At 53.3% G+C, this 19,052-nt stretch overlaps 1 protein-coding gene across 3 annotated transcripts; it reads right to left on the bottom strand.

Annotated features, from left to right (window-relative positions):
• Positions 1–3,505: 3,505 nt before the first annotated feature.
• Positions 3,506–19,032, bottom strand: ALX3 (ALX homeobox 3). 3 transcript variants are annotated; one of them, XM_090025827.1, is made up of 5 exons: positions 18,737–19,032; positions 14,809–15,122; positions 11,320–11,448; positions 7,754–7,823; positions 3,506–7,632 (listed from the first exon to the last, which is right to left on the bottom strand). In XM_090025827.1, exons 1-5 carry the CDS (start codon positions 18,897–18,899, stop codon positions 7,553–7,555), a joined length of 756 nt encoding a protein of 251 aa, XP_089881953.1. In that variant the 5' UTR covers positions 18,900–19,032; the 3' UTR covers positions 3,506–7,552. The 3 variants fall into 3 exon arrangements, with proteins under 3 accessions (XP_089881953.1, XP_089881950.1, XP_089881951.1); XM_090025824.1 differs by having other exon boundaries at positions 3,506–7,823; XM_090025825.1 differs by having other exon boundaries at positions 3,506–7,823; positions 11,386–11,448.
• Positions 19,033–19,052: the final 20 nt, after the last annotated feature.

Raw genomic sequence — 19,052 nt, 5'->3', positions numbered from 1 at the left:
TCTGGTGTGCAAAGACTAGTGGGATTTGTTGCCTTGTTTCCCCTAGCTGCACATGGTGACTTGCCAGGCCCGCGCTAATGGAATTGGAAGGAATTTGGTTTCTCTAGTGTCCTGGTGTTTCCAAGGCTGATGGCTTGGGAGGGGGATGTTGTTCTTTGTGAAGAAATGTGGTTGTGTTTATTGGGAATGGGAGGCCTGTGCAGCTTGAATTTATTCCCCTTGTAAAGCCCGCCGGGGTCCTGGAGAGATAAGGCAGGATTGAATGGTTAATGCTTCAGAAACCACAAGAAAGAGCCCTGGCTTTCGTCTCTGCCCAGGGACTCAAGTAGCTGCAAGGGGGAGCAGATGGGCTACTGGGGCTGTCTGAGCAGAAATCTGGTGGGGATTTGCCCCAGAGCCCCTCAGCTGCAAACTGCAACTCCTCCTCCTCCAGGCTGTGCTGCAGTCACTGGGGTTTTCCCAGCGGCTCCTGCCAGACTCACTTTGCCAACCTAAACTCTTGGCCCTGCTCTGGTTGACGGCAAACCCTGAGGTCCTGTGTATGGAGAGAAACCAGCAAAAGGGAAATGTGGTCTGTGCAATTTTTACCTTTCGGCCCTGCCCGGGGGTGCTACAGAGGAAGCGAAGTGCTATCCCGGCTGCAAGCCTGCTGCTCTCGTCACTTGTCCACGCTGCCTCCTACATCCGTAACTAGAACGCAGGAGTCCTGAAATGATCCTAGTGCCTTGGGCAGAAGATAGAGCCCCCAAATTGATAAAGCCCAGTGGTCCTGAATCCACCTCTGACCGCTCAAGCACATTCAGGGCTCCTGGATTATTTCTGAGCTACGCTGCAGACTTTATCATTGGGCAAGTCAGCTTCCCTGCTCTGGCAGGGAGGCTTCCCCATCCACCCAAAGAGGATAATGATGCTGCCATTCCCTCCAGCGGGTGTGAGGCAGGAGCAAATTAATGTTTGGATTCTCTTTCCTGAAGCAGGCTGAGCTCCATAAAGGAGAAGGGGAAAGAAGTATCTCTTAAGCAGGCAACTGCAGACTGAGAGTAATGGGAAGCTGCTCTTGTGATGAATGCAGTGGGCTGGGAGGTGGAAGATCTGGGTCTGGTTCTTGGCCCTGAGCCTTTCTGCATGCTCCGGGACAACTTGCTTTGTCTCTTGAAGTGCAGGAAGAGAAAGCCACGAGGATGCTACTGAGATGCATTGTACCATCTTCCACCAGAGAAATACCACATTCCTTGCAACGTGCCTACCTTTTCTCTGTAATCAGCCCCCACAAACTGAGGTGCGAGTGTAAAGCGGGGAAGCTGACTTTCTGCCCTGAAGAGAAGCTCCCTGCTTTGATTTCTGCTCCACAATGCAGTAGCTGTTGCATTACTATGCAGGCAGCTTTTCAATTGACTTAATGGCTAATTGTTCTTCACTCCAGGGATGTTAACAATCACTTCTCCTTATTGGTCTTGACAATTCACTGTCAGGAGTCCTAACAGCCAGCCCAGCCTGGGCTAACTGCCTTGTAGGCCACAGCTGGCTGTGGCTTTGCCTGGCGGCCCTAACTCGGCTAATGCCTCCGTCTGGCTGCTGTCTGGGCCTTTCTACTGGCTTCTGGGAGAGCAGCGTCTCCATTTCTCTCCAGCTGTGGCAACAGTTCTGACTAAGGTCTGCTTTAGGAAGTCTCTGTTCTTGTCTTCCATGGCTTTCCTGGTTCCTGACCCTGCCTGGCTCTGTTCTTGGACTCCAGTTGGTGGATTTTCCCTTGGATCTGGTAACTTGGCATCTAGTTCCTGGACGCTGCCCCTGCCTATGTTTTGCCCCTGGATTGCCCGCTGCATCTGCTAACTAGATCTCAGCCTCCTGAGCCTTCACCCAACCTGTGTTTTTGGACCCCGTCCCAGGGTTTCCCCTTTGGATCTGCTAATATGGCTCTCAAACCCTGACTTAGCCTGTGTTTTAGACTATGCCCCCGTCTCCACTGGCCAGACTGCCTGGGACCATTAGGTCTGCTAATCAAGTTAACCTTAGTGCAGTTTAGCTGCCTGCTACCTGCTCCTGGTTTCCTTTCTCTTATTTCAGCTTTCCTTAAGGAGGAAAGGGAGGGCGAGTCAGGGAAACAGTAGCTTTGTCCCTGCTCTGTGCCGCCACGACTGTGGAAATCTTTTCTTCATTCTACCTTTTAAAAATAAGGTGCATATTATATTCTGGGGCACATTGTATGCAAGAAAATATGGCACTTGCACGAGGGCTCACAAGAGGCATACTCGCAGGGCAGCTTGCCTGCTATTTGAGAGTCAGCCAGCTGGAGAGTAGATGTCATGTGACACGGGAGCAATCCCACAGTCCAAACCCTGGTGTTAATGGTTGTGAATAAAAGGTGCGTTGCAAGGAGCCTATTGTCCAAGTCCCTGCGTCACCACAGCTATGTGAGGAGCAGCATGGATTTGGTAATAACTTTTATTGGGCCAACTGTATAGTTTAGAGAGGTGTTAGACAAGTTTGACCCGAGCAAGGGTGCCGTGTGCCAGAAGCTTGGATCGCCTCTCTCCCAACTGGAGAGTTGGCCCAGTAAAAGGGATTACCAAACACATCCTGCTTCTCACATTGTAAAGAGCAGCCTCAGTCGGTGGACAGCTTGCCAGCACAACGTGGGACTGAGCTCTAATAAAGAGTTGAATGGCTTAGGGTGAGGGGCCCCACAGTCACTTGGCATCATCCCTACGTGTGGGTGGAGGGGGGGGGTCTTGGTAAGGTGTTGCATCCTTCTACCTCTCAAATACAGCCCTGCGAAGCGACTCCACCCAAAACAGCCAGGACCGTTACCCGCTGTGCTCAGGATGGAGCAATGACAATGGAGTGGGGCTGTGATGTGAGGGGCCTGCAGTATCGCACCGTACACACACCCTGGGATGAGGCTGGGCCTTGCAGTGGCATTGAGCAGCTAAACGTGGCAAGGAAAAGGCATCGTGGAAGAACCGAAGGGGCCATATTTGCTTGCTTGCAGAAAGACCGGTGAGACTGGCTGCTGGATGCATATCGTGTGCGTTGGATCGCTTGCGCTTGGTGTGGCACGCGACAGGAATAGTGCAAGTGGCCAAGTGTGTGTCCCATGTGAGGGTCCCTGTTCCTGTATCTGCACTGGCTAACTTTCTGAAAGCACCTGTGTAGTTCCAACAGCGGTGGCTGTCATGTAGGCAGGCCTCTGGCATCTGTAATACTGCTGATGCGTACAAATGCTTGCAGCCCCTGTCTACACCTCTGTGCCCACCAATGGAGCAGCACTCATGGGTACTCGCAAGGCGTGTAGTTTAGCAAGCAGACAAGATGAGCGTGGCTGAGCACAGGCTTGCAAAGGGAAAAATGGAACGGCGGTGTCTCCGGGATGAGGTGTTGGGAGAGCCAAGCACTTAATCATGCTGCTGAAACCTTGTGCCCCGGCTCGCTCAGAAATGTTCCCCAGCTGTGGAGCAATCGAGAGCTGCTGCCTTCATAGCACTGGAGGAGCCATAAATAACTTATTAAAAATGTGTTTTATTGTTTATAAATGAATAGCAAAACCTTTGCAGATGTATCGGCACAAACCGGGCCTGCAGCTGAGACTTGCACCATAGGGCTTTGATTCCAGGACCCACACCCACCCCTGTGGGGAGGTTGCTACCCAACATCCCAGCCAATGGAAGGGTGCTAGGATGAATTAGACTTGAGGTTAGCAAAGAGACGCACTTCCTGTGGAGAGAGGAGATGGCTATGCTCGCTTTGGCATTCTACTTTGAGCAATTTCCAATAAAATATGGAGTCTCTCCTACTGGGAGTTGGGCCATCTCCAGTGAGGTCTCCTGTATGGGACTTCCTTTACGGAGAGTAGCTTCTCTTATGCAGACTATGGCTTTTTCCATTGTGGGGTGTCCACGTGAGGCCTCTTGTTGCAGTATATAGGAATATAAAGTCATATCCTTTTAAATAGCTTGTGAGGGTTGAGTGCTGCTCGCTGTTTCCCATATTTGAGCACTTACCAGGAAAGGCCTGGAGTTGCAGGGTATATGTAGGCATGCCTTTCTTGGATGTAGTTAGCTAGTAGGCAGAGCTTTGTGGGGCTCCATATGCCCTTTAGGTGCCCATGAGGGTTCTTCCTATTATTTTTGTCTTGTCAATTTGCATGACAAAAGTGCCTCTTTAGGGCTCCATAAGGGCTTTTCTTTGCAGGATCTTGTGTATGCTTCTATATAGATTTCTAGTATTGAGCTTCAAACAGTTTCCTGTACAGTGTATGGCTATCTCCAGTCTAGAGTTTGCTGTACAGGACCACCTGTCCGGGTTGCCAGCAGTGTGAATATGGCCAGTCCACTTCATTGCATGTCCTATTAGAGAGCTCCGATTTAAAGAATATGACTGCCAGAGGGGAGTATATAGGGCGACCCACAACAGCATCAGGAGCTGTCCCTCTGGGTGGTGTCCCAAGATCACTCTAAATGTGCAACGTACATTTGTAATCTCTGGGAGACCCCTGTCTCCAGCTGGGAGCGTGGCTCTGTGCTCAGCACGCTGATGCTGGCACGGAGAAATGATCCTCACCTAAGAACCTGTGGAGTGGAGTCCCCCCCGAAACCTCCCACGTTAGAAACCAGGAGCTCAGATCCATCACGGCCCTAATCCATCTCCATTTCTGGATTGGAGAACCAGCAGGATATGGAATAAAGAGCGAAACGCAGCAGACTAAGGGGCTTATTCCACAAGGGTGGTGGTTGTACTGTCAGATAGTTGCTGTATTTGGCTTGATTCAGGCAACCCCAGGGGGGACGAGTTAGCTGGCAAACTATTGGATATTAGGCACTTATATGGATTAACAGATTAAATGGCCCAGCTCTCTGATGGGGTAGGATGTTGCCATGAGCCACCTTTTGTACAAGTGAGTAAACCAGAGGACCGAAGTGCTGCAGTCCCACAGTAGGACAGGCTTCAGGCTTCCCAGCTCCCATTCTCACCCTCCGGATGCAAACCCGTGCTTATTCTACTGACATCTGCCAGGCCCCTCTGTGCTTGGTAACTATGTTCTCCCAAGGTCTTTTTTAGTGGTTTCTGGTTTGCGGTGGGTTAGAAGTGCAGTAAGAAGAAATTCTCTCAAGGTATTTCAATGCTCTCAGACTTGGTAAAGCTTGTCTTGCATTCAGAACTTGTCTAACTCTATCCCAACTCCGCAGTTGGTCCCATAAAAGACATCACCCTAAGAAATGCTCTTGTGGTTAGTGCACTGAGTTGGGACTTAGCTGAGCTGGGGTTAATGTACAGATCTGTTATAGACTCCCTTCATGCCCTTGGGATTGTTTCTTATTGTTGCTGTCTACAGCGCCCAGCATAATGAAACCCTGGTCTTATCCAGAGTGTTAGGTGCTACTAGAATACAAATGATTAACAGTAATGAATTAATATTAAGTAAACTGTGTGGCACCAAGCTGGGGGGAATCCCAATATTTAAGATCTTCCTTCTACATCACAAATTTAAAGGAAAAAACCTATTCTGGGGACCAGTGTCAAGTGCTTTACCCAAGATGACACAAGGAGTGCCTGGCAGAATGCATGTCTAATGCTGGAGATTGGCTTAAGTGGTCTAATGGCCCCTTTGACCTTGAACTATGGGAAGAAGTTGGACCCCAGACCTCCCAGCGGCATTCTAGGACCTCCCACCTGATGGTCTTTCTCTCTGCACAAAGCCCCTGAACTTTCATGAAGTGCTGTAGGAAAGGTCTGAGGCTTTTGATGGGTTTTCTCTGAAGCAGTTCACCCATCCTTCCCCAGGGGTGTTTGCCTGCTGTTGGAGACTAGCAATTTCGGATTGGCTCCTGGACGTGGATTCATTCCCTTCTGAGGCTCAGAACTGCAGATGGGCCCAGATGTGGGAAATGGGGAGGGATCTTGGATTATTTGCTGCTCTGGTAACCTAGGCAAGTGTCCCCAGGAAGGTGAACCTCACTGGCCCTGCACGAACCCCTTACAATACACCCCCAAATTGCCAATGGACCATCTTTGCGTTTTCTCTGCCCTTGAATGGATTACCTTGTCTACTGCACTTTTGTTGCAGTGACAGGCATGAGTTTTGATCTGGGTGCAATCCCAGACCTTGCTGAAGCCCATGGGTGTGCTAGTCACCTCTCATCTAGGCTGAATGAGGGAGCAATTCAATATTATTAAGAAACGGGCACCAGAAACATGAGGAGCCACCGTCCATGGTGCAAGTAGCCATGTGAAAGCCTGAGCAGAAGCTGAGCCACATGATGTGGGTGGTTTCCCTGGAAGCTGCCTGTGTGGGGTATGCGTGACTGCAACATGAAAGCAAGAAGCGTGCTGGAGAGAGCGAGACAGCTTGGGCACTTTGAGCAAAGCAATGGTCTCCTCTCATTTCTTCCTATTGTCTTTAGGGACATTCTTTATAAATAAACCAGATTGCACAAAATACTCCCTCCCTGACCTTAATGGAGGAGTCCAGTAAGGCCCCACACAACTGGCTAATCACCAAGGCCAAGGGGTGAGTTGGAACAGGGAATTTCTACCTATAAGTAGCTAACACATCCCTTGACTTCTGGCTCCAGGACTTCCCTCCTTCTGGTTCTGCATTTTTTTTTGAGGAGGTAGGATTTCTCGGGACCCCATCTCCTCGGCTTCTCCTCTCCCTGATGCCAGGCGCAGATTGCAGGCTGTTCTTACCAGGTAGATTAGAAATTACTCTCCCTGGGCCCCAAGTCTCAGCTCTTGATTCTCAGCCTCCCCTACCCACCCCGAGGTGCTGTCTACACATGGGAGCAGCCTCCAGGATGTTAGAGGAGCACCATGGGGTATAGGACCAGCATCTGTGATGGCCCCTCTCGGGATCTGCCAGGAGAAGGAGAGGTTGAGTTGGTGAGCAGCAACCTAGAAGAGCTGGCTGTGCCATTCGTGGTCTTTTACCCCCTAGCCATGGACATATATGCATGAAACTGCATCTACACTAGACTGCTTCCCCAACACTCTTCCTAGCAATGGGAGCTCCAGTGTCCCTGGCCATTCGTTCCTTAGGAGATCCCACACTTGCAGTATGTGGTGTACACATTAGGGCTCTGGCAATTGTTATGCCTGGTTGTTGCCTCCAACATGAGCCACAATGATGCAAAAGTTGAGGCAAAGGAACCCATGAGTAGGCTACGCCTGGGGAATGCAGAAAATGGGGTTAGAATAGGAGCTTTTGTGTCGCCTCTGAAACCTGTTCATCACCGAGTGTTTCTTGGGGGTGTCTATGACCCTCACGTACCTGAGGTATGAGGAGACATGCAGGGTGGAGGCTGCCATGTTCCTCAGGTCATGCCAACCCTGGCCTCCTGGTCATCTCTGAGGTGCCAGCTGCTGGGCTTGGAGTGCAGGGAGGTTGAAGAGAAGAGGGAACCACAGGTGAAGGGCTTGCTCTCTCTCCTTTGTGGGGAACCAGCCTTGAGAGTGGCCTAGACCCCAGGGGGTGAATTGTGTCCGCAGCCTGGGCTCTTTCAGGGAGATCATGTGGTCCAGTTAAGCAGGCTGGCTGGCTCTTTGGACTTCATTCTCAGTGTAACCAGGCTGGGGGATTTGTAGTCGTTGTCTGAGGCTGATTCGAAGCTGTGGTTGCTGAGCGAAGTGGGGAAACTATGGATGGAGTACAGGCTGTTGATACCAGGATGGTGGTTGGGAGAACCAGGGATGCCCATGAATCCGGCGACATTCCCATGGGAATGCGGGTATGGAGACATGCAGGGGGATGGGATACCTTCAGGGGACATTATGCAGGGGCCTGCAGGGTTCCCTGGTGCAGGGCTGGGCCATAGGTTATTCTGCAGCTGGAGGAAGGCAAAATGAAAAGCAAGGCTTGATTAGTGGAGGACTGAGGGGCACATTCATAAAATCATAGAGAAGGGGGGTTGGCAGGGGCCTCAGGAGCTCCCATCTAGTCCAACCCCCTGCTCAAAGCAGGACCAGCCCCAACTAGATCATCCCAGCCAGGGTTTTGTCTAGCTGGGTGTTAAAAACCTCTAAGTGGGTGTGTCTACACGAGACACTTACTGCACAGTAGACTAATAACACTGAGTAGTTGTGTGGCAGTCAAAAACGGTGCTCATACACTACTGTGCAGTGTTATTAGGCTACTGCGCAGTAAGCATAACAAAAAAACTGCGCTGGTGCGCTATAGTTACTAAACTAAATGCACAATAACTACTGCGCATTAATGAACGTGCAGACGTGGCCAGTGCAGAGACTTCACAACCTCTGGTTAGCTTGTTTCAGTGTTTTATTTCCCTCCTAGTGAGAGAGGTTTTTCCTAATATATAACCCTAAACTCCCCTTGCTGCAGCTTGAGACCACTGCTCCTTTTTCTGTTATCTGCCCCCACCTAGGACAGTCCAGCTCCATCCTCTTTGAAACCCTGTTTCAGGTAGTTGAAGGCCGCTATTAAATCCCCTCTGTCTTCATTTCTGCAGACTAAATAAGCCCAGTTCCCTCAGTCTCTCCTCGGAAGCCATCTCCACAACCCCGTAATCATTTTTGTTGCCCTCCACTGGACTCTTTCCAATTTGTCCACATCCTTCCTGTAGTGGGGGGCCCAAAACTGGACACAGTACTCCAGATGTGGCCTCATCAGTGCCGAACAGAGGGGAAGAATCACATTTTTCTTGCCCTTCCTGTATTCTTTGTGATGTGGCTGGCATGGGGCTAGGGGAGAACTAGGATATACATCTCCTGGGTAATTCTCATATATATCAACATTATTTTTAATAAAAATAAATCAATAGCCAGATCCTGACAAACAAAAATTTTTTTTGTATTTAGAAATCTGAACATGCTGAGTCAGCCCAGCACCGCCTAGCACTTCTCTGTGGGGATCTAGTACGGGCTGGGGGACCCCAGTCCCTTCCTATGGGCTTGGCTCTCTGCCCAACCTACTGCTCCTTGACACTCAGTCCACAGGGAACCTGGTCTGTGGATGAGAACAAAGGAGACTGGGTCTCCCATCACCTCACGGGAGATGTAGTTTGGTCACAGTAAGGAAGTGTAGTTCAATGCTGAGCTGACCTAAAATGAAATATTCAACTTCCATTTTTCTAATTGAAAACTGCTGCCGGAAAACCCTTCCTATGGAAAAGGTCCACATGGTGGAAAATGCAAGTGCAAAAATGGTCTCATGCTGATTACATTTCCACCCTGTCCTGTATTTCCAATGCCCAACGTTCAGGAGTGTGTTTAGAAACAGAAATGTGAATCCATGCATTAACGATCAAGGGGGGTACTCAAGAAATTCACAGAGATTGGGGGTTTGGGTTTCACCTGACTTGGCAATCACGAGCTGGGTCCATCTCTAATCAAAGGTTTGGGACATTGGTCAGGTCAAGTGGGGCTTATTGCGGACGTTGAGATGAAAGCTCTAGAGTCTGGCAGCGTTTGGCTGGAAATCTTGCAAGGGCAGGCTTTCCAGCAAGATCTCACGCGCTCCAGATATACCCTGATGAAGGATCCCTAGGACTCTGCTTTTTGGCCTGGGAAATAATCAGGGATCCTGGTTTTCTCAGATAAAAAAAAAAAAAATCCAAAATGTTCTGATTTGAAAAAGTCACATTTGTCTGTGAATATAATGAAGTAGGTATGTATGTAGCTTCATTTTAATCATGGAAAAGTGTGAGTTGGGGTTACTCTTTAAAAATCAGAAAATTTGGAATTTTTTTTTCCCCCCGAGAAAGCCAGGATCCCTGCAAATAATTAAACAAATTCAAATACCTTTTTTTGAGGCTTTGGAGAACAATTGGTCTCAGTTTGGTCCAAGATGTAGACAGAGGCTTGGATTTAATCCATGCACAACTCGCTGAGTGTGTTGCATCCAGTCCTCTCCGAGTCTGAATCATGTGAGGATGACTCACTTAGGACTCGGAGCGACAGCTCAAAGGGGAGAGACTCCTGCTTCCAGCTCTGGAGGTTCGCTGGCACCTAAGCACTGGTGCTAAGAAACCGTGGCGGCTCCGCAGCCTTTGGGGATGAGCTGCATCCGAGGGGCATTTATCTGAACGTGGGGAGCTTTGGGGGTTTGGCTGAAACCGGACTTGACTCTGTAGCAGCCCCGGCTGCTCGTTTTACCAAACCAAAACGTCACGGGAATTCTCTCCCGATCGCTCCAGCTGAACCCGTTTCTAACTATACACTGTCCTGCCAGTCATCGTAAAACAGGGAGCTGCCAGAGAGGAGCCAGCTTCTGCGGCCAGTCTCGCTGGAAATGGTTCCTGGGAACTCCTTGCATTTAACCAGGGCCATCTGGGCTTGCAGGGATCTGAACCCTGGAATTTCAGGGAGGGTCTAAAGGACTAATCCCTCTATCTGGCAGCAGTGGAGGACTCCCCGGGCCCTGATTATCTTGTACATGAAAGCCTCTTAATGCTCCTTGATGCTTCCTTACATTGGTGTGAAGGGACTTTACCCATAAATGATGTGTTTGTTTTTTTTTTCTTATGTGAACTGGCCCTTTGAAGGGGAAAAAAAATGAGCTAACTAACTACCACTGGGGTGAGCCTTGACATTGCTTTTGCTCTGGACATGGTGAAGCCTAGAAATGAGTGGAGCTGGCTTAGCACAGCCCTAGCTAGCATGGGACCAGAGCTGCTCTCCAGCTGTCTCAGGCACTCAAGGCTGCTTTAAGGCGATGCCCTTGGTTCGTTTCTGGGCTTTGGGGTGGAGTGAGTAGGAGGGTATGCTTCATGGGGGCGCTATCAGGTTTCCCATGCAGATGGGGTAACCTGCAACTTCTCTGGCAATGCTGGCTGCAAAAGCTCAGAGGCGTTTCTGTGAGCTTCGAGCTTTACTGATCATCTCTATGCAGTGCAGGGTTCTGGAGAGAAGGGACCGCTCCCTCCAAGTCCTGCTCCCTCACACGTGAGGCTCTGCTAACTCTGGCCAGGGACCTGCAAGTTGGGGATGTCCTCAGGGCATTAGAAATACAACTGGTGAATGTGAGGGCAGCCGCCACTGAGACCCAAAATTATGCTGGTGACGTGAAGTGAGCAAAGGCCTGGGAATGGGGCATAATGTGCTGTGGTTCAGTGGCTGCCTCTCTTCCTCCACCAGGAAGTCTGGGGCCAGGCTGTCCTCTCGTTTACATTGGTACCACTTGGAAATAACTGCAATACCTTGAGTGGAGCAAATCCAGACTTATGCCAGTGTAAGCGAGAACATAACTGGAGACACAACGGTGGTGTGTGTGTGTGTCTGTGTGTGCGCACACGTGGCATGTGTGGGGTGGGGGGACAGGACACACCAATGTGCCTGTTTGTTTTTTTTTGTTTTTTGTCCCAGTACCTGAGGGTAGTTTTCAGCCCTGGGCAGGACAGAGATGTCGTAGGTGGCCGCAAAGGGGTTTCTCACCTCCTGGATCTTCCCATAACGTTCTCGTTTCCGCCACTTGGCTCTTCTGTTCTGGAACCAGACCTGTGGGATGGTACAAAATGAGTGAGCAAAGGCGCCCCTTTTAGCAAAGAGAGGCACTGAAACAGAAGAGGGTCAGACGCATCCCAGACCTACTGAGCATATGGGGCTCATAGTGGCATGTGGCTGGGGGTTAAGGGGCCCTGTGGTACCCTGGGGCATCCTTTGGCCATGTGGCTGTAGCACAGAGGACCTTGCCACTCTACTACCCCCCAGCTGACTGTCGCTTTAAATGGTTTAGGCAACGTGATAATGGGACATGCAATACTCGCATCTGGTTACTTCCAGTGGTGTAAGTGGAGTTTGTGATCTTAATGAGGGACCAAGGGGTTGACCAGAGCCAAAGGTGCAGAGGGTGGGCATGGGCAAGTGTCACCCACATGCGGGTATCTCAAGGCTTGTATTCTGCGTTGACATTATGGGCTTGTTTCTTCTCGCATCGGGGATCAGCATGAGATCAGTCCCAAGCATGTTTCCAGTCATGGAACAAGTAAAGCATGGAGCCGTTGTCTCCACCTGAAAGGATGAAACTGCTCTTGCCCAGAAAGTTGCCTGTTCCTTTGAAAAGCATGTTCTTGAATCAGCCGACCGACAACAACCGATCCATTATATCTGAACCTCTGAAGTGGATGGTGACTGAAAGGCCGTTGGTCTAGTTCCTAGTTGGCAGGTGTCCACAGCACAAATTTAATCCCATCGCAGGCAGAAATAACTGGCTTCCTTGTTGGCTTAGGATGGAAGTGACCACAAACTCAACTCCCCACCCTGTAGCATGGCTAGTGTCTCTAGGGCAAGCTTGATATTCATCTGTTGGGTGGCATATGACACATTTATCTTGCAATTTCCCATACTGTGCCGGCTCAGTCTCCAAGGACTCTTTGCCTTTTAACTAGTCCGTAGAAAGGAGAAAAGGTGTCTTGCCTCTCCGTGAACGTACAGAGTACAGGTTGCTGGCCTGACCACTATAACCAGGCAGTAAATAGTTTCTTAGACACTGTGTCTGAATGGCTGCAGCCTTTGGGCACTTACCGTACACGCAATTTCTGTTTGCAGCTTCCAAGGTCTCAGGTTTCACTAAGTGTCTTCTGTGATGATACACCTTATACATGACAGTGAGTATTGTCTTGAGATCCATGCTCTGTACAGGGGAATAACCTGCGGATGTCCATCTGTTACTGCAGGCTGTGCAGTCCTGGGATGCAGCGATGGAGCTGCCGCACGGTGATGGCTATGGTGTGGGGCTGTCCAGGAAACACTAGCGGCATTCTCTCCGGAGAGGCTGAGGACGAGGTGCTATGTCTGGTGGCTCCTGCCCTGGGTTACAAACAGTCTTATTACTTCCTCAGGCAGCTCCATTGGGCAGGAACCTCCTGAGATACCATTGCAAGGTGCTCCAAGAGAATGCAGAGGGGCGTTTAGCCGTGTCAATCCAAAGTCAGGCAAGGGTGACACCTTGGAGACGAACTGGGTCAGAGACGCATGAACTTTCATAGGCAACAGCCTACTTTGTCAGACCCTAGGGATGGACTGTGCTTGGTTGCAGTCAGCCGCTTCAGCCGGTGGAATAGCTCCAAGGTGCCACCCTGCCCTACCTTCCATGAGAGACGGTGGCAGCTCTGCCCCGGTCTTCCTGTTGGAGTGATGTCAACACAGGCCCGTGTTCCCATCTCCCAAGCTGAGGTTCCCTAGAGCTGGTTTCATGTTTCGGCCCCTCCTCCCCCTGAGCTCTGGCACGGACTCGTTTCTAACAGGCTCCATCACTGCTCTTCAAGGCAGAGGCCACTGATAGGGAATGATCCCTGCTCCGGATGAGTGCTGGGCTGGGCACTGGATTGCACGCCGCCTGGAATTTGGAATTACCCCAGACTGAGGCCTCTCCTTGGCTGGCCCCCTCCTGTCTTTCTGCTTAGATCACCAGCCGCAGCACAGACTGTCAGAGGTGGGCCCAAACCCCAGCCTGCAATCCAGATGTGTCTGCACCATTCAGATCCTGGGGAGAAATTTATGACCAGCCCCTAACTGTGTAACCAGCTGAACCAGAAACCCCTGGGTCCAAGTTCGGGGGCACTTTGAATCTGGTGTCTTGGTTCCTTCCTGAAATACCCATTCCTTTTGAGCTCTGCATATTTCTTCTTGCCCATGCTGTGGCTCTTCTCCCGTCCCACAAAAACTTTCTGCCCTTTCCGTCACCCTGGTGATTTAACACTGGCTCCAGCCCTATCTCTTGCTTTCCCCTCAGTCTCACCTCCAGCGAATAGGAGTAGCTTCTAACCTCCAGACAGCCTCAGATGGGGCTTCCCAGTGACACTCAGTGCGCCGCTGGCTGGGTGACAGATCGGCATGGCGTGCCCCCTCCCAAGCGTGCTTGCTGGCTGAGGCCAAGGAATGTTCCTCCTGTCTCCCCGCCCCACATGGGAGCAGGATGCCGTCTCCATTTTTGAGCTGGAGGGATAGTCTTCCTTGCCCAGAATTACATTTGGAGGCTGGCCTGTCCTCTGCAGTGATATTTAATAGCCAGTGACTGGGTGGATTGCTATCCAGATGCGCTTTGCAAGTCCTGGGAGCCAATTTCCCACCGTTGCCTTTGCTCATCACTCTCACTCACTCTGGTATCTGCACTCTTGTGTGCCCCTGAAAGCAGGTCCTCTGCCTTTTCCAACACAAGACTGAAATAGCATGAAGCTGCCTCTGGAAGAAGCTCAGCCTGCTTGATGCAAAGGTGGTGCCAGTACAGAAATGGGTCCTGCTCTTTGCCAGGATCGCCCTGGGTGTCACCTCTCCATCTATTAGAGGGATGAGTAATCCACTCCAATCTAACCCCTAGCATAACTAAGGGTGCCAGCCGTGGGAACCTGCCAGCTAGATTGGATGCTGCTCTAGAAATGCAGTAGGATGTTATTAAAGGATGTCAGTGAAGGAGAAGGCCAGGCCGAAATGAGACTGAGAGAAACTTGGGCTGCCTCTCAAATGCAGCTGCACCTGGGGTGGCTCTTGGCAGGTTTCTAACAGTACAAAGTGCTTTGCATCAAGGATACTAGGCAAGGAGGGGTGCACTAATCAGCTGTAAACTGATGAAGGGCTTAGGGAGGCAGAACTTGTGCACTGTGGTCTTCTGGTGACACCTTGCCTTGCACCTAGCTAGGGGAGAGGGTCATTACCTGAAAGAGCATCATCTTCCATGTCATCAGTGACACATAAGAAGCGTTTCCTCATCTCTCATCCTTGTACAAACTAGACCTGACCCTGCTTGACTTGTATAATCCAAGTGTAGCTGGAGCTATTGCAAAGGCAACCTCATGCCTTTATCTTTGGGGCAATGAGCAGGGGCCCTTGCAGACATACCCCCTACCCTCTTCCCCTTACCTGCACCCTGGCTTCTGTTAAGTCTGTCCGTAGTGCCAGCTGCTCCCGAGCGTACACGTCGGGGTAGTGAGTTTTCTGGAAGACCTTCTCCAGCTCTTCCAGCTGGAAGGTGCTGAAGGTTGTCCTGTTCCTCCTCTTCTTGTTCTTGTTCTTGGACAGCTCCATGGAGTCCGTGAGTTCAGGGGAGATGTGCTCCCTCAGGTTGCCCAGAGAAGCCACCGGGGAGCATCTGAGATCAGGGGCATCTTCCAGCGGGCCTCGGCAGTTGGTAGGCACTGGGTGGTACGCCTGGCCTTTGGAGCACTTCTCTGCAGCTGCAATGGGAACACACAGAGAGCGGCGGGGGAATGAATCACAAAGCGATGCCTCTCCCCACAGACCCCCCACGGCACCACTCTCTTGTTGATGTTCTCTACTGTTTCGTGCCAGACATTTTGGCGGTGGGGGGAGCGGGGGGTCACCAGTGTATTAATGCATCACACATTTTTCCAGTTTCCCTACCAAACACAAAATCTGCCAAGAGGGCACAGGGGTGGGGACAGAGATGAAGGCCCGTCGTCCTGGCAGGCTCTCTACTCTGCTCCATCAGGCGCAACCCAAGCATGGGCAGGCTCTCTGTTCCTGGCAGTGGCTCAGTTGCTTGGGCCTGGGGTAGGGCAGGCTGGGAGAATGGGATTTGAGGGGGAAACGCTAAACAGGAGGAAGCCACGCAAAGGCAAACCATCACGCGGCTCTGCCACTAGAACTCGCCGTGCACAGAGGGGAAAGCTGATCTGTCCACAGGGGAGGATGGAGGGAGCCTGGGAGTGGGTTGTTTCAAACTGGGGTTTCCTTGGCTTTACCATTCGCTTGGCTCCGGTGGTCAGAACTTTAGGCTGATAATGAAGACACCTGTATTTAATGCCCTCCTCTGCCACAGGTTCCCCATGACCTTGGGCAAGTCATTTAATCCATTTCTCTTAGGCACAGTGGGGACGGCATTGCCAAGCAAAGCCTGCTGGAGATTGTGACTGCAGCAGTCAGGGGAGTGTATGACCGAGAGCTCTGTTCCTGCACGGAGCGCACTGTGGGAGCATCTCTGCTCAACTTTAAAGAGGGCATTATCGCAGTTACCAAAGGCAGTAAGATCGCCTTTCCTTGAATTTTCCTTGATGCCCTGCCCTTGCTTGGGGTTAGGATCTGGTGGCAACTGAGGGCGCACACACTGTGCTAAGGTCACTCAGCCAAGGCCCTGTCAGCCAGAAGTCTCCTTTTAGGTCCCAGTGGGAAGCAGGAAGTCCCAAGCTAGTGAAATAGTTCGGCGTGAGGCCTGGAGCAGTGGACTCGTAGCGGCAAGAAACGAAGAGTAAGAATGGGAGTGAAATGAGGAGTGAAGGGAGGGGAGATGAATGAGCTGAGTTAGGTGGAGTGAACTTGGAAGTCTCAAGCGCTGGCTTCATCAGCACTGCCCAGCCTCATCCCGGCAGCTGAGAATAGTCTCAGCACCACTTGCTAAACTCATCCACACTCTCCCTCTCCCTTCCAGCATCCGGGGGGTTGGGGGGAGCATTGTTCCCGTCTGACAAATGCCACAGTAACTTGCCTGGCCTGGTGAGGAACAGACATCTAGGTTCTTACCCGTAGTCTGCTACTGAAACCCTTTTTGCAAGTGAGCTGGAGGCCAGGAGCTACCCCTGCAGCTATAACTCCTCAGGAAACCATTTGGAAGTACTCCTCCTCCAAAAAATATCCTGGTGCCTTTGAACATCCCGGTCGAGAAAGGGCCAATTTCTCACCCTGCCTCAACTGCTTGAGAAACTGCCATAGAGAAAATTGCCCGTGCGGGTTTACAGCAATAAATTTGCGCTATGTTTTTCCTCCTCTCCCTCTCTGGAATTTATAATGAAATGTATTGGAAGAAATAAATCACAGCACCGACCCGAAAAAGGGGGCTCAGCCTGCCTTTGTCAGCAGCAGGGTTTGTTGTCTGCTGCGAAGACAACAAATAAAAATGCGAGAGGAAGCTGCCCAAATTGCAAAGAGGTGCATGGGGGCAACTGGTGCTAATGGGCTTTGCGGATGCCAGTGGAGTGAAGCTGAGCTGAGCTGAGGCAGCAGCTGCCCTCCCCCTCCAGCAAAACTGCACAGAGTACAAAGAGGGAATGTGCAGCGGGGCCAAGGACCAGGCCAGCTGGTCCCAGGGGCAGGAGGCGGCATGCAGGGGCCAAGCCTGGAACGTCCTGGGCACTGCGCTTTGATGTGCCGTCCTTGCCGTGTCCCTGCTTCCCCACTTCACAGTGATGTCTGTGTTGTGCCCACGCAGTGGAGGCATTGCAACGGTATTTATTCCACAAACTTCTGGGCCTGGCAGGGCTCTGTGGTGCCAGCTCCTGCGTGTTTTACCCTATTGTCAATGCCCGTGGGGAAGGGCCCTGCTAGGAAGCTGCTGACCTCACCATTGTCCTCGCACCTGGTTTAAAATCACCTGTGATGGCTTCAGCAGGTGAATGGAGGTAGGAGCCCGGGGGAAGGAAATGAAAAGGGAAGTGGGGGTTGAACAGCCTGGGGTGAGGGCCAAGAAGTAGGAAGGGGCCTTGAGCATTGCCCCTGTTTAGCCCTAGGAGTGTTGTCAGCCCTTGACTGGACCCAGCCTTTCCTCCAGGCCTGCCGGGGCTGCCTTCCTCGCCCAGGTCTCCTCTTGCTGCAGGAAGGCGCTGGGGCTCTGCTGCCTGCGACTGGCCCTGATCCAGCTCCACGAAGCACAGCAGGGAGTTTGTTCCTGGGCACCCCCTGTGCCGGGATCCAGCTCCTGTCTGACCGCCCCCAGCTGGTGCCCTGTGCTGGCAGCTGCGGGGAGGCAGGGTCCAGTGCACCGGGGGCAGCCACAGGGCTGGGAGTCCTTCTTCCTCCCCATCCCTGGTGAATCCCCCTCCGTTCCCCGGGCTTGACAGCGACCCCAGGCTGGGCGGGGATGGGGACCCTACCTCCTGTTGCCAATCCCAGGCTTGGATTAAACCTCCCGGCTCCTAGCGGCACTTGCCTGGCCTCCAGCACACACGCCGAGCCCTCAGGAGCTCCCTTCTCCCCAGTTCCCGTTGCTCCCATCCCCTCCCCGGGCGACCGGCGCTGCTGCTGGGTTTAAAACCCGGGACGCTGGAGCCGTCTGGGCTCGGCCAGGCCAGGTCTCAGGCCTTCGGCCTCCAGGATGAAGGAAGTAACGGGCTGAAGTGACCCGGGCTGCGGATGCGCTCCGCAGCGCGGCGCAGACAGACGTTCGCTCCCCGCCACGTAGCGGCTCTCCGCCGCATCCCGAGCCTAGCCTCGGACTAGCCCGGCGCGGATTAAGCCGGGGGTCCGCTCGGAGCGGGGAAAGGCACCCAAACCGGAGGCAAAAGGGCGAGAGGTGGGGAAGGGCGGGCAGGGCAGGCGGGTGCCGAGCGGCTGCTCAAGTCTCGGCTGCGGCCGGAGGGGCCGAGGCCCGGTGCTCGTGGAAGAGCCGGGGCGGGGAAGCCAGGCGCGTCCCGGGGGCGGCGGGCGCGCGTCTCCCGCGGGCCGGGAGGGCGCAGCCGCTTCCCCCGCCGGCATCCCGGGCCGTCGCGGGGCTCGGCCCGGCGCTGGAGCTGCCCGCGCCCGGGCGGGACGGAGCCGGGCGCCTCCCCTGCCCCGCGGCTGCCGGGGCGCCCCGAGACGTCGGGGGCAGAAACGGCTTCCTCCGCCGTCCGACACAAGAGCCCGCTGCTCCGGCGCCGCCGCCCCCCGCGGGTCGCTGACCCTACCGGCCCGGTCCCGTCCGCCGCCGCGGGGCGGGGGAGTCCCGGCCCGACGGCGCTGGGGCCGGGGCCGGGGCCGGGGCCGGGGCGGGGCGCCCCGCCCGTGCCGGGCGTTGGCGGGACCTCCGCCATCTGCCCGCCAAGGGGCCCGATCCCGGGGCAGGACCCCGGCGCGGTACCTGGGGCGGCGGCCGGGTAGCACGGCTTGGCGGGGCCCGGCGGCTCCAGGTAGGCGGCGGGGGCCCGGTAGCGCGGGCCGCGCTGCCCCGGGGGCTCCGGGAAGGCGCCGCAGCCCCGGGGGCGCGGGGCCGGGCCGGCGGGGCAGAAGGCCGGCGGCTCCATGGTCCCGCGGGCGGCGGCGGGGCGCTCCGCGGAGCCGCAGATTTTGTGCTCCGAGGGGGAGGCGCCCCCCCGGCCCGGCCCGGCTCAGCCCGGCTGCACAGCCAGTCACGTGCGGCTCCCGCCGCTTTGATTAACCCCCTCGGCCCGGCCCGG

Source organism: Crocodylus siamensis, chromosome 13 (genome assembly GCF_052110815.1).
Source record: "Crocodylus siamensis isolate JL-2025a chromosome 13, ASM5211081v1, whole genome shotgun sequence".
Lineage (NCBI taxonomy): Eukaryota > Metazoa > Chordata > Crocodylia > Crocodylidae > Crocodylus > Crocodylus siamensis.
Note: the sequence above shows the minus strand (reverse complement) of the source record. Positions and strands in the feature narration are given on the sequence as shown.